This window comes from Balearica regulorum, chromosome 2, assembly GCF_011004875.1.
Source record: "Balearica regulorum gibbericeps isolate bBalReg1 chromosome 2, bBalReg1.pri, whole genome shotgun sequence".
In the NCBI taxonomy this organism is placed as follows: domain Eukaryota; kingdom Metazoa; phylum Chordata; class Aves; order Gruiformes; family Gruidae; genus Balearica; species Balearica regulorum.
The window spans coordinates 121,191,902-121,207,201 of NC_046185.1; the positions used below are offsets into that span (position 1 = coordinate 121,191,902).

At 41.5% G+C, this 15,300-nt stretch overlaps 1 protein-coding gene across 6 annotated transcripts in view; it reads left to right on the forward strand.

Moving 5' to 3' along the window:
* Window positions 1-15,300, forward strand: part of CPNE4 (copine 4) — a 358,320-nt gene that overhangs the window by 323,165 nt on the left and 19,855 nt on the right. For all 6 annotated transcript variants that reach the window (XM_075745652.1, XM_075745650.1, XM_075745651.1 and 3 more), the window contains exon 12: window positions 9,183-9,237. In XM_075745652.1, the coding sequence (XP_075601767.1) occupies window positions 9,183-9,237 (55 nt within the window). The remainder of the gene's footprint in view (window positions 1-9,182; window positions 9,238-15,300) is intronic.

The following is a 15,300-nucleotide window of genomic DNA, read 5'->3' on the forward strand; positions in this document are numbered from 1 at the left end:
ACCCAGGACTGCCCTGGGAAAAAGGAATTGCTAATACTTTTAATCACCCAACTGGATTGAAAATCCTTGGATTTAACTTTTGAGGACCTAAGCTGGCACAATTACATAATATGTACATACACATATTTAGTATTTGCCTTTGCAGAACCTGTATTTGTAGACTGCTGCCAGGGGTTTCTACAAGCACCGCTTTTTATCCCAAGAATCAGTACAGGAGAATTAGTCTAATACAACAACTGTGTTGGGAAGGTGACTTCATAACACTTTCTTTCGCATGTGTGCATACATACATACGTGTATGTGTGTGTATGTATGTGTGTATATATGTCTATATGTATATATCTGCAGGCCCTTTATCTGGGCAGATGCTGTCAATTCTTACAGCTCTGCCTTTTCCCTTACCAAGGTTTCCTCTTTGTGTCCTCTTTGCGCTGCATCTTCTTCCAGGAACTCAGTTCCTATGTCAGTGTATCAGTCACGAGCAGTCCCTTCCAAGTTTCTTAGCAAAACAACTGCTTCCTCCACATGCTTTTCAGAGACCTCTGCTGCATTCTGTCAGCTGGTAGATACATCAAAATCTGAACCTTCTGCAGGGCTTGTCTATGCAGCCTTTACTATTTTTCAATTCAGCTTGAAATCTCCTTTGCGGAAGAGCTTTGTTCTGTGCAGTAGTTGACACTTCTTCGGGACTGTGCAGACTGGTACCGTTGGGATTTCTCTGTCAGCATTCCCTTCTGAAGAGAATGACTTGAAGTATAAAACCCTACAAACTTTATTTGAAATTGCATACCACCTACTGCTGTAGAGACTAGACATCTCTGTAAATAAATATTAATAATTAAATAAGCATAAATAGAGAGCAATTTATCACTGATGTCATCTGATACTGATCTGGTACATCTTCAGTCACTGCAACCACTTCCACAATTTCAGAAGTGTGAATTTCCTCCTTGCATTGTTAAGGATATAACTATTCTAGTCATCCGCTGAATTATATTAGCATATAGCTGAGAAGCAAATTACTCCCATTTGGAAACCTATCCGCCCAGAAGTGAACACCACATTCTAAATCTTCTCATGCAAGTTTCCTCCTTTACAGCAAGTGGACACCTTTTGCCTGAGTCGACCTTAATAGGATGTTTGTGGGATAAATTGCTCTCAGTTAAAGCTAGGCAATTCTTGTGAATTAGGTTCCGCTTACTATCTTACTATCCCCTCCAAATTATTGTGAAATTAACCTTGATCAGAGATTCCAAATCAGCAGATGAACAGAGGATAGTAGCCCGTTTCCTCCTGCATATTCAGTGATGCCTAGCTGAATGTTTAGTCACCAGTATCTTTCACTTACAATTTTGTTCTCCCTTGTTTTGATAGTGTTCTTCATTTTGACTTAATGTCATTTTGATTTTGCTAAAATTACATCAACAGCTCATTTGGTCACAGTAAATCACAATATAATCTCTTTAACGGTTTTATTCTGCTCATCCTAGAAAGCTCATTTGTATCTTGAGAGCATTTGATGAGAAATTCCTCTCCCAGCACCTCCCTGCATGCATATGCCAACATATTCCCCTCTTCCCAGCACACCCCTTATAGATAGATATTTTCTGGTAGAAAATTGTTGCAGAGGAAGGTCTCTGACCAACCCTTTCCACTGTAATTTGTAAAAAAGGACAAAATGATGTGCATATGTAGCGAAGCTTTTGTTCTTGTGGTTGCTTAGCACAGTACACTCTGAAAACTTGAAAGCCACATTTGTGTTTCAAGAGACCAGGGCCCCACCACTGTTCACTTTGGGGTTCGTCACGGTCTGCATGTTATGTGATGGAATTCAGTGTCATCTTCAAGTCACATCAAATTTTAAACATCTGATATTGCAGTCTGTGTGAGAATGACCTTTTCAGTGATGGTACAGTTTTCCAGTTACGATCCCACAGATATACCAATTCACCCATAGGCGTATGGTTTTAGAAGGTGCAGGGACATATGTGCAACCCCTCAAAATACACAAGACTGTCCAGAAACTGCCTGGATTTGAGAAGTTAAAATAATTCGCTCTAGCCTCTTGCAGCATTCCCTTCCCTAGTTTATTCCCAGTTATATAGTCCCATTTCTTTTTCAAGATACATTTTACTGAATTGGGTCATTCATGTAGGTATAAATCAGGTCATTGCAATTTATTTGTCATCTTGCAGGGAAGCTTGACATTTTGTCTCACCTTCCTGAGTATGCCATTTTATTAGGCTATCCTTCTAGCAAGTGATATATCTCACTGCCATTTCATTTTGCTTAACCTACTCCTCCCCCAAGCTCCGATGACTTTTTTTTTTTTTTGGTGGGCATTTACTTTTCTTCAGTCTAGGAATTTCTGAGTTCACTTGATATTTTTATCCTGCGGAGCTTCTTTTGCAATTCTTTTAATGTTAACAAGGGGAAGTTTAAATCCATTGTACCTGGATTCAGGTTTGTTAATTATTTCATGAGTTGATGCCTTTCGGTGGTTAGCTTCAGGGAATTTGTATTCCCCTGCTTCATTAATTATTTCCCTTGCAGGTGAGGCAGGCATTCCCTCATATTCTTGAAACCCAATTACATGACAGTATCTATTTCTCAGTATTCAGCAGATTTGAGCTCCCCTAAGGTGACTAAGAGCTGTAATTAAAGATAGTGAATTAATTTTAACGTCAGGATTTTGCACATGATTGTGTAGCATCTCTGCCGGTGACAGACCAAACAATGTAGCTGTTGCAGTGATTTACCATTGATTTGCATGCTCCCAGCTCTCTTTTGTAACCAAGATGTATGATAATCAGTTCATTCCTGCTGCTCCGTTAAAAATCACTGTGCATTATGGACTGGATGCCAAACCTTGTTAGGTACAGTGCAGGTTTGATTAAACACGCAGTAACCTGGCCAAAACCAGAGATGTGGTTGTATCGAACCAGGCACAACCGCACGCTGAGTAAGTGGTGACAGCGTAGCGATCCCCCAGAGAAGAATACAGATTAGGGGCAGAAAACACTGCTGCTGCTGTACTCTTGCCGTCTTTCTGACTCTGACTGGGGCAGGCTGAGAGCTGGACCACAGCCTGCCTCGACCCCCAGCCCGTCCTGGAGGGGCACAGGTGCCTGTGCAAGACTCCAAGAGGTGAAGCGGATGGGCTCTGGTCCCTTCCATTTAAACGGTTTTATTTAGCCCTATTCAATCATACAGATCATGTCTTTTATTCGCCTAGCTCTGCTTGCAAAGCAGGAGCTGAAAATGTTTAAATATTTCAAATGATTTCTGTGTTTTCTTTGAAACTGCTGCTAATCCCTGTAAGCTGTTATGATTCAGAATTTACTGGCATCAAGCCCTTCTCAGATAAGTACTAAATAATACACTCAGGAACATGATTCATTCATATGCTTTAGGAAAGAAACACTTAATTCAGCTCCTATTCTTCCAGTTCACTCCCTGAACATGAAAGATTACAATTTTAATTGAGTTTAGAGATGACTGTTTTGTTTGTGGCATTTGCTGGGTTTTTTCTCCTTTTTCTTTTCCTTTCCCCTTTCACCTCTCTCCTTTCCCCCTTCCTCTCCCCTTGTCCCATCCCCTTCCTTCTCCTCCCCTCACATTCACACTTTTTTCAATTACATGTGTAACAGACATTGCCCTTTTAGTTTTACAATTTGAAATTTGTTTCTTATAGAGGAAAAACACCTGATTTTATCATGGGAAATGTATGATAGATAGTATGTAGAGCAGAGCAGATGCACAGTTTATTTGTTTAAGATTGGAATTGAAAATGAAAGGCACAGTAATTGATTTTGCTGCATCCAGCATAGTACTTTAAAAATAACTCCCTGGTAATTCTGATCTGACCCAAAAGCAAAATTACAAGTGACAGATTAATATCCAGGGATTCTAGTCAGGTATATTCCTTGCAAGCATTTCAGGGAGCTGTAAATTTAAGATTTTTGGTCATTTAAAACCAAAAATGGGTTCTTAATGTTTCTTGCCCCCCCCCCCCCCCATGTTTCTTTCTTTCCCCCCATTCACTGCTTCATTAGTACCGCTATTGCTAGCGTGTTGCTCCAGCATAAAGTGAGTAGGCTTTCACGCTGAGGCCCTCCCAGGTCAGTTCAGTAGCATCCATGCAAACTGCTGCATTGACTTCAGGAGCTTGAAGGTATGCACATCTATAGCTTCGTACCAAAGGGCTTTCCTGAGCACCAGTAAAATGAGTCCCAAACAACCGGTGTGGCTAGCTGTAAGTTCATCTTTCAGAATGAATAAATGGCATATAGAATGACTTAGGCCTATTTCCCCCCTACATTTATTCCATACAACTAAGAACTTAGATTCCAATTTACATTTTAAAAAGGAACTAGTTTTCAGAGAACATAGTCCCAGCAGCTCTTGTTTTCCTTTCCGAATACAGATACTGCCACAGTGGTGAGTATCTAGCTCTATCTCCAGCATTGTCTATGCCAGCAGCTTCAGAGGAAGTTGCAAAAGACTCTCTAATGTCTGAGTAATTAATTTCACCAAGTGGAAGAGTTTTATCTGAATAGCATATTATCTGAATAGCAAATCCTTCTCAGAATAAAGCTGAACTCCAGGTTTCAATGATACTACATGTCAGAAGGCACCAGTGGTTAATGAGACAAGATTTTGTCATGTTCTTTATTTTGTCTCCTTATCTTTATTTTAAACATATTTCTTACCTTCCAGTAACACTAGGCTTTCTAATGAAACAGAAAAAGGTATCACTATCTGTATCACTTACTGCTTTACAAAACCTTACTGTTTCCTCCATCCATCTCTTTTTCCTGTCTGTGCTGTACACCTCACTGAAATCTCTCTCCTCTGTGCCCCTGTTAATGTATTGATTTGTCATTGCGCTTCCTTTCTTTCCACTAGATAGCTTGAAGAATAAGTGACTAAAACTGAGCGTTGTTCCAAAAGGGTAATATGGGATATTTTCAGGATTTATTTTCTCCTATGCATGACGTTAAAGTTGAAGTTACTGAGGGACTTTTCTCTAGCTGGTTGTATTTCTGTTCAGAAGACTGCAGTCTTAGCGTCCTGACAATTCCTTTCTGTGTGCATTAATTTACATTTACCAATATGAACACTGAACCTGAACCCTCTCCCTGATTTTACCTTTAGGGTATAACCTAGATCTGCTCAGTCTTTGGTATCTTTCAGTAGTATATGCCTGTTTGACTGGAAAAAGTACCAGAAGCCATACACATCTATGCTTGTATGACTACTCATGGCCCTTATATAACCAGGTCTAAAAGTCAAAGTCCAATGCTTTGGCTTTTTTGATCTTTTTGTCAGGTAATTCAACTTTTTGAAAATTATGCCGTGTTTTAATTTTCAAGGGAACCTATGTAAAACAAAGAACAATATAAAATGTGAAGTAGACATGACAGAGTAATTTTGTAAAGATTCTGCCAAGCCATGATCCTCTTTTTCTTACTTGATTTTGTAAAATTCATGTTTTATCAAACCAGCTTCTTTTTCCACTTCTGTGTTTCTCTCCTGTCCCTTTAGCAATGCTGTCTCCAGCAGGGCAGCACAGGCAGTTTCCTTGCATGTGCCAAGGTCTCTCTGGCTAGGTTTAAACAAACCAAGTCAAAGATCCTGATGTGGCCTGAGGCCAAGGTAATGACACTGCCCATGTCCTTGTATCTCAGCTTTCTTCCTCCCAGCACAAACTGGTGATACCCAAGCTGCCATTTGGGAGCAGGTTCAGGCACAGCTGTCCCCAGCACTGTCCCTGGGAAGTCTCTGGGGAGACTTCTGTCTTGAGTTGGGAGACCCTGGGTGTCTCTGGTTGGCAGGGGCCAGGGAGGGTGCCAAAAGACCATGTCTATAGTCACGTCCCAGTGCTTCAGCCAGGGGTCCCAAGGCCTATTTCCTTATATAAATGAAGCTCAAATGCCCGAGCAAGCAACACAAAGGAAAAGAAAACTGGTTCTCACTTTTCGTCTTTTGGGTGAGCTTAAATTACAAAGGAAGAAAAGAAAAGTCATTAGAGCAGATCCCTTTCCTTCTGAAATGCCAGGTTAGGAAACAGGGCTGGAGTCTCTGATGCATGCAGTTCACCCTTGAGGCAGGAGAAAAACTTCTTTTCGTTTTCTGACTCTAGTTTCAGTCCCTGGACGGCCTAACCCTTGACGTAGCTTACAGAAGCTGGGAAGCTGCTCTGCTTTCTGCTGCAAGCTGCCGCAATAGCCCAGGGTCTGGTAGAGCAGCTCTGTCATGCCTCTGTACCGTAAGGAATTGTCCTGGAAGCGAGAGGATCCTTGGCTGCCCTTCTGGGTCACTTTTTCCCCTGCTGTGGCTCAGTAGTGCAGGATAAGCAGGATGGGGACAGCAGGCTCCGCTGCTGGGTTTTTTTCTTGTATGACAAAGCGAGGGCCGGATGGGAAGACTAGTAAAGGTTACTTTGTAAAATATCACTAAGCCATTAAACTGCATACTTACTAAAGAGTGAGACCTTTATATTAGCTAAACACTGTGTTTTGTGTGATAGGAGGAAAAGTATTGCTTACATTAAAATTTTATTTTATTCTGAAAGCTATTGGCCACAAATTTTGAGGTGTGGTTAGGGAATAACATGACCATCTTTTTGTGCAAGGGATGTCATGAGTGATAATCAAAAGGTTCCCTTCTTACCTTAAAGCTCAAGCTCTGGGAGCACATGAAAGTTAATTCCTTGGTCCCAGCAGCTTGAATCAGAATACCAGAGGTAAGTACCTAAATTCCAGAAAATGAGGAGCTGCTTAAGGAGAGTGTGGAGCTATTCCGAGTGAGGCAAGACAAAGTATTATGCACAGGACTAGACTCCAGAGTAGCCGTCCTCTCTAGAAATCATGCACTCCCCTCTGAAAAGCACCCACGTGGCATCGCATCTGAAGGTGTACGTGATCGAGCTTTACTCTTTCACAAGGCAATGGGAGCAGTAACTAGCACTTGCTGAAAAAGGAGATACGGGAGATTCAGACATAAAGGCAGGTGTCCTGGCTGGGGTGGTAAGGTATTCTGAGTGCAGAATAAGAGTGGGGGCTGTGCCACTGTGTGACTGGGAATGTGGGAGTCTCGCCACCACAAGGAGAATCCAGGCTGCTGGAGGTATTGCTTAGTGCTTGTCTCTGAACTGCTGCAGAGCAGAACATGGAGCTGCAGATATGAGAGTGCCTACGCTTGTTTACACTCGAGAAACATTGCAGTACAAATGCAGGCACTGTATGGATTTAGGCATCTGCCTGGTTGAGTAATTGCTGTCAACATCAGCTTTTTGGATTGTTTTATTGAGCTTAGACAATTACGTTCTACCTAAGTAAAATTCTTTTTTAGTCTTCGTTTGCTCTTGCCCAAAATCAATTAACTTGCAGCTCCACAGGGCTTGATTTTCTAATCCAACCATGCTTAATCATCGATGTAAACCAAGATTTTTTTCTCCCTTCAGATTCTTTTCTAATGGCTTCTGATTTCTTGCCCTCTAAGTGTGTGCCTGAATTCTCTGCATCTGTTTATAAGGGCTTTCCCGCTTCCATGAGTGTTTAATCAAAGAGAAGGCTATCAGCAGGTGGTTAGCATCAAATGTCAGTAGCTACTTTGTTTCTGACATCTCTTGGAAAAAAATGTTTCATTACCATGCAAACGATGTTAGTCTTCCTTTCCAAGATCCCTTGTCACACCGTGTAACATACGGTACACAGAATTGTGCTCCCAAGATTTATGCAGCCACTAAATTCCATGGCAGAACAACAGTTGTGAGAGCTAAGCCATCAGATGACAGCCATCACTGCTTCCCAATGACCTGGTGATTATTTCTCTATCCCATGGTGGCAAATCTAACTTCGGGGGAGGAGGGGCTTATTTCTGCTCTCTTTTAAACCCTTACATTTCTCTTTAGCTTGTATCAGAACTATCATGGTGCCGTTCACAGCCTATGCCAGACAGAATAGCCCAGCAACTTTAATGGGTGCTATTACCTCAAGTGTGTCTGGGAAGCAATTTATTCACTTGATACTTGGAGTGGCAGTGTCTTGAACTACACAAAGAAAATTGAAGCTGCTGGCCTCTCCTGGGAATTTCTGAACGTGCCAATAATGGTAGTAGGAACTCAACTTTTCCAAGGGCCTTGAAACCTTGTAAGCAGAATCGGATAAACCTATAAAGAATTTGATTCATCAGAGCACTGGAGTACAGTTCAGTGACTTTAGCGGGGCTTCAGGATGTGTTTAGAGTTAAGCATATGTTTGGGTGAATTGTTAACCTCAAGTGTGTGATCAAATGCTTTGCTGACTCAGGGACGAGACATTCCTTACAGCTTGTTGTTTTCCACTGCCATCTGGAAAGAGGCAGCTTGACAGCACGTGGGCTGTGTGAGACATTATTGCGTTTCTGAAAGGGTATTAACAGCCTTGAAGTTTCCAGGTCCTCTGAATCAGGATTTTTTGTCTCTAAAGATCTAACTGGGGTGGAACAACCTCACTGTAGTGTTTGAAAGCAAATTGGCCATGCCACAGCATTTGCTAGGTTATCAGTCAACCTATGACTAATGAAAATAATCTTGTTTTAGTGGAACTACTGATGATGCAGGTGGAAAGCTTTACAGAACTCACAGGTTTGGGGGCATGAAACTGCCCCTTTTGGGATATTTTAGGAAGTCTCTTTAGCACCTGGACAACTGTAAGGATCCAAATTTGCAAACACTTTTAATTACAGAGTCATTTCTTCACTAGACCCATTTTCTGAGCTGAGGGAGCACATCCATATTTATATGAAATAAATGTTGTTACAGGCTGTGAAGACAACTCACCCTCATGCTGCAGCGAGATAGTGCAAAAGAGTGGGTAATACAGACCCGTTATTGCATTTGTACAAGTGCAAGAGACCTTGATCCCTCAGTGTTCTCCAAATGATTTTAACTTCCCAAAAATACTAGGAATTCATCTGAAAAATCTCTCATATCGTTCTCCATCTGGTCAGCACACACCCTTCCTTCTCTAATCTGATACCCTTCCAGTCTGCCATGTAACACTCTTGACCTAAAAGCCTTTTCTGTACTGTTGCACTGCTTTACATTTTTGATGAATGCTTACAGAATAAATGTTTATTGTAACAAAATGCATTTCTCTTTGGGAACTCTTCCTTTTCTTTTTATTCTTTTCCAGTGATAAAATGTTCCCAGCCTTTGGATTTGGAGCAAGGATACCCCCAGAATACAAAGTAGGTGCATAAATGACAATTTTTAGTTTCCTTGGTTTATAAGGCACAAAGTAAGGGAGAAATGGTTCGGTGAAGAGGAAGGGTTGTGGGGAGCAGTTCCTACTGCTTGTTTTCTTTCATCTGGCTTTCTCATCCAGCAATACCTCACTGAAACCAGAACTCAAGGTTAGACTTAAAATAGTTGTGTTACACCCAAAATATTTCATGATATTGGCAAAGCATTGTTAATGGATGCTAGTCCAGTAAGAGGAGAACACTCTAGCAGGAGGAGAAAGGAAGTTTGAAGCTTTGTGAGCTCCGGTTTGAGACAAACCATTTTTGGAAGATGTGGTTCAGCAAGCAGCCTAGTGTCTATGCTTTATAGTGAAGAGATTGAACATCTTCCTGAAAATAAAGACCGTAGAAGAGTTTTGCTCTGTGGCAAATTTCTGTGTCACAGTGGACATCTTCAATACGAGAAAGAGAAATATAAGAGCATGTATCCATGCTAGAGAGAAGTATTTATAAACAAAACAAAATGAGAGTGATCCACAGTGATGGTGCAATTGTGAGTGTAAATATACAGTCTGGTAGGGCTGGAGTGAAGACAGAAGGAGCATCCAACAGAGAAAGGCCTAAGAAAACATGGGCAGAAGTTCAAATCCCGTGTTGCATACGCAGAGGTAGTGTGGGCAGAAGAGTCGTTCTGCACAAATAGGTAACCAAAACCTAGCTGGAGATTCTGTAACTCAGATATTGTCTGGGAAAGAGCGGCACTGCGCTTCTGATCATGCAGACTTCATCCACTGTCCCCATGTGCCCTGCTCTGGGTTGTGTCTCTCAGCCGTGGCTGCGGTATGGAGGCGAACGCTGGCCAGTTGAGAATCATTCTGTGCAGAGAAGGATCATGTGATGTCTCACTCAGCATTATAAAGCATGGATCAGCATGTGAAAAAATGTACCGGTATGTTCCTCATGGCTTCCAGGTTTGATACCTACATAAGAATAACAGTAGTGATGTACAGCAAATTTAATAAGTGTCTTGCAAACGGGTCTCTAAGGTAAGTCAACATATGTCTTAACAACATTGGCTTCTAAGCTAAAAAGGACTGTGATAAAAAAATGGACTGTGCCTGACAAGGTGTTTTGCCTGCTCTGTTCCTGAAAAGTAACACCAGTGTTAATGCTTTCCAAAATCAGAGACGGCTTCCAGAACTTTGATACAGATTTTAATTTGGTAAACACACAGAGAACATCTGTGTCTGTTGTATATCTGTTCCAACTGCAGCAGCTGACAACCATCTCTGCTACATAAGGGGGAGTGTTTTGCAGAATAAACATGTTGAGCAGCCTCTGCCACCAGACACATTAGTGAACCACAGTAGCTACTTCTCAAATGTCCAAATGCCTCCCAACATACCAGTTTTGTTAGTCCCAAGCAACAGCCTTTTCACCTGATAGTGAGAGCATATCTCAGGTGTCAGCTGAAAAACACATGCCCAGCCAGAAAGTGAATTCAGGGGGACTTTGTAACCAAATATTCCTACATTCACCAACGCCCAATTGTTTTTCTGCTTTGGCAGAACTGGTGTTTGGATAATTTCCTGACAAGTACTCTTAAGAATGTCAGAGACTTGCATTGAACTTAGTAGCCCGTCCATGGATGAAGGGTCTTGCCCAATAGCATGAGCTGCCATGAAGAGTTTGTATGTTACTAACCTCTCAAAGCAAGAAAATGGATGAATCAAGACCTTCAGATTTTAAGAAGTTCAGGAAAAATAAGGGTAAACATAAGAAGATGGGGCTACTTCCTTGTGGTTTACATATGCATGAGTACAGAAAACAAGTCCCAAAGTAAATAGAGATGCAAATGAGTGCCAGAACATCTTTAATCTCCGCTATGGAAAATTGTGACAGAAAAATGACAAAGGCAAAATGACGTGGCATCAGCTTACCAATGTAATAAAACTTTGAAGAAGAGAAGAACCACATGGCAGGGGGACTAGCCCTTCGTGCAACAGATGGGGACAAATAATTAGCTTAGTGTCTACCATGGGCACATCCAACTGGAACTGGATTAGGAATTAACAGTCATCTGTCCCTCACTATGATACTCTACACAGTCCATACAGGTATCTGTCTTCATAAAATAAACTGTATCAACACTTTCAAGAACCTACTTGACTTTGGCTACCCTTCTAAATTGAAAGATACACCCTCTAAGAGAGTGAAGAGTCAGCCTCATCATGATGCATTAATAAGTCAAGACCAACAGACCCGAAAATCCTTCAGTAATTTAGTCTATACCAGTATCATAAAGTTAATTTAAAGCCAACAATGAGTAGTGTTTGACATGGAGCATGGCCAAGATGCACAGGAAACAGTGAAAAAACTGGTGTAATTAAAAGTAACAAAGACTGTAGAAAAAAGAACTCCCATCTTGTCTCCCCTAACTTTTTAACTTCTGCTGCAAAAATATGGTAACAATATAGACACTACACCAACACTGCAGATCTTGTGCTATTCAAATGTTTTTTTGATGCTTTCTGTCAAAGGTATTACAAGTCATACATATATTTTGTTTTATTAAAAATAGCAGTGTCATAACTGTAAGAATTCACATCTTCAAATTTAGGTTGAATCATTATGAGAACTTGTCATTTCTGACCCCATCACATGGATAAATCAGCTTTTCATTTTAATTTAGAGTGCCTGCTTTCGAGCCTTCAGTCCTAATGAGATGATCTAACCTGCTCATAGCGCACTGGTCTCTGCACACCAACAGCTGCTCTTTTATTTCTTTCAGTAGACAGCAAATTGCTAGGGCTGTGGAAGAAATTACTCCCACTGCCAAGGGTTTCTAAGTAAGAGCCTCCACACAAATAAAAAAACCATAGCTTCCTTAAAAGTCTAAATGAAAGCTGACGGACATATGCATGGCAATAGCACAGTGAGGGAAGACCATAGGTAAGCAGCCTGATAAAAACAGTTAAGCAAAGTAAGTGGATCCAGTGGATTCAGGTCTAACTTATGTTATGCTCGGTCACAAGCTGTAGAAAAGTGAGGCCTGTAACTCAGAATTCAGCATGAATCAGTGGTAACAAGTATCCACTTAATGATCAATTGCTGTTCAGGACCAGCTGCAGGTTGCTGTTTTCAGGCTGTCCGTAAGCTTTAAATCTTTTTGCCCAGGTTTCCTTGGTGCACTAGACCACATGGGAGAAAGGTGTCCATTTGTGGTGTTACGTCAAACCAGTGCCTTGGTTTCATACTGACTTGAGCTCCTGCCAGTAGCCTGGAGGACTGTATCCACCCGTCCGTTTAGTGAGATTCCAGCATCCTCACATCCTTCTACATTCTATGACAAAAGCAATGTCTGCTGTGCCAACTGTTATTCCCCATGGGAAAATACACACCTCCATTTTATATTAACACATCAGAAAAACATCAGTGTCCACCTCTGCAGGCTCTTCATTAATCTCTTGAGGGTGAACCCCTTTAAAAACATGTTTTTATATATGCTTTCCACAGGATTTCCATTTCAAGAGGATACCACTATGTTATGCTGACTTTATTTTCCCTCATTTCAGCTCCAAATGAAACACTTCAGCTGTTAGCAGAAAAACAGCAGTTTCTTAGTGGCATAAGGAATCTGTGGGAGTGAAGGAATCCAGACATGCCGTATACAACATTCCTCGTCAGTCTAGAAATCTTTCATCCAATATTCAGCAACATGATCTTTTTTCCCCATGGCCTGACAAATGCATCACCCTCCTCCTTGATCTAAGTAAACCTCTGCGAGCAATATTCCAACGCATGAAACTTGCAGAACATGCCGGTTATTCCACAGCGGTCACCAACCCATCACTTTTTTTTGCAACAAGAAGAAGTGTCTGAAAAGTCTGGTGTAAAGTAAAGAGGTGGCAGATAATATGGACTCAGACACTGCTTCAAAAGGTCACAGTGAAGAGGAGGAAAGAAAGCTGAACCACACACACTAATTTCTTAGCAGACAGAACTCAAAGGAGCTGAAAAACCACACAGCAGCACAAAACTTAATGTTAAAATGAAAAGGAAGTTAGAAGTCTGTCAGCCCCATCACAGGTGTATTGTCAAAAATGAAGTGTTCTTTCCTAAAGAAGAATTGCAGGCTGACAGCAGAATAGGTACAAAACAACTTGCAGTTTGTTTTAAGACACTCCTGGTTATTTCTGCATATTTAAATGAAAGCTTCATTCACTGCTTATGCTGGGAAGAGGTTCTGGAGAGAACCTCACTGCAGTTACAGAAACAGTATAGCATCTTTACGAACCTAACCTGCCCTGTCTGGTTTGCTGGATGGGTAAAAGACTTGAAAAGTGCTGTGGTCTTTGAGATTCCCACACTTTGCAGGAGCTTGAGGGCAAAAATATATGCAAACTCGACAAAAAAGAACCAACACAAGGATGTGTAACAGGCCAGGGGAAAAACCAGAATTTGTTACCTTATCCAGACAACCTGGATTTAGACACGGAAACTGGGCAGCCTGCTCAAAAATCAAGTACAAAGGAAAATAAATGGCCAAGCTTTGCCAAGCAGAAATGTCTACAATGTGGTCCTAGCCAGAGACACAAGCTGTCCAGCTCCCAAACTATTTGATTAATGAGCATTCTGAAAATAATAGCTTTTGAGCAATGGTTCTTTAAATCTGTTAGTGTCTCAAGCTTTTGCAAAATATGCAGGCATTCCATATTTAATTTTCAGACTGGCAGTGGCTTAATAGTGTTCAATTTATTCACAGATAAGTGCTCAACATCGTGCATCTCAGCATTTACGCTTGTATGCATCTATTGTTCATGGATTTTTGACAATCTCTATTTAAATTAGTAAGAAAGTGTTCCTAAACATGGCTGAATTTGTCAGATTGTTTGTCGAGTAGTTCCAGTACCATCGCCATAGAGGTTTCTGGAAAGCTGGAGCTATTTGGGACAGGAAGGTTAATTTAAATGAATTCAACAATCTGGAGAGGGAAAAAAAAGATTACCAATTTTCAGAATTGAGGCATCCATATTCAGCATTTGCAAAATGAATGAGAAACATGGTATTTGAGTCAAAGCAGCTTTCTATTTTAAAAAATGGAAGTTCAGTTAGAGTAAAAGGGGTTCAAAAAAATGTGGAGGCCAAAATAGAATAACATGTTTCGATGCAACTTAAAGCCAACTGTGTCCTGGGCTGCATCAAAAGAGGCGTGACCAGCAGGTCGAGGGAGATGATCCTGCCCCTCTACACCGCTCTTGTGAGACCCCACCTGGAGTACTGCGTCCAGCTCTGGGGGCCCCAGCACAGGAGAGACATGGAGCTGTTCGAGCGAGTCCAGAGGAGGGCCACAGAGATGATCAGAGGGCTGGAGCACCTCTCCTATGAGGACAGGTTGAGAGAGTTGGGGTTGTTCAGCCTGGAGAAAAGGCGGCTCCGGGGAGATCTAATTGTGGCTTTCCAGTACCTGAAGGGGCCTACAGGAAAGATGGTGAGGGACTGTTCATCAGGGAGTGTAGTGACAGGACAAGGGGTAATGGGTTGAAGCTGAAGGAGGGCCGATTTAGATTAGTTGTTAGAAAGAAATTCTTGACTGTGAGGGTGGTGAGGCACTGGAACAGGTTGCCCAGAGAGGTTGTGGATGCCCCCTCCCTGGAAGTGTTTAAGGCCAGGTTGGATGAGGCTTTGGGCAACGTGGTCTAGTGGAGGGTGTCCCTGCCCGCAGCAGGGGGGTTGGAACTAGATGATCTTTGAGGTCCCTTCCAACCCAAACCATTCTATGATTCTATGATTCCATGAACGTAAATAAAACATCTTCGCATAGTCCAAAAGCTTTCTAGCAATTTGCGTTATGATTTTGTGGAGTTTTATTATTTGTCAGATTCCAAGGTAGGGTTTTTGTTTATGTTTTAAAGTTTCTATCTGAGTCCAGAAGACTTTTTTTTAAAAAAGAAATCTCAAAAATTCTCATTAATTAGGAAATCATCCTTACCTTTCAGCCTTAATTAGAAACCTTTTTAGCCAGGGCCATGCTATGAGGATGAATTTCATTACATCCCATCATGAAGG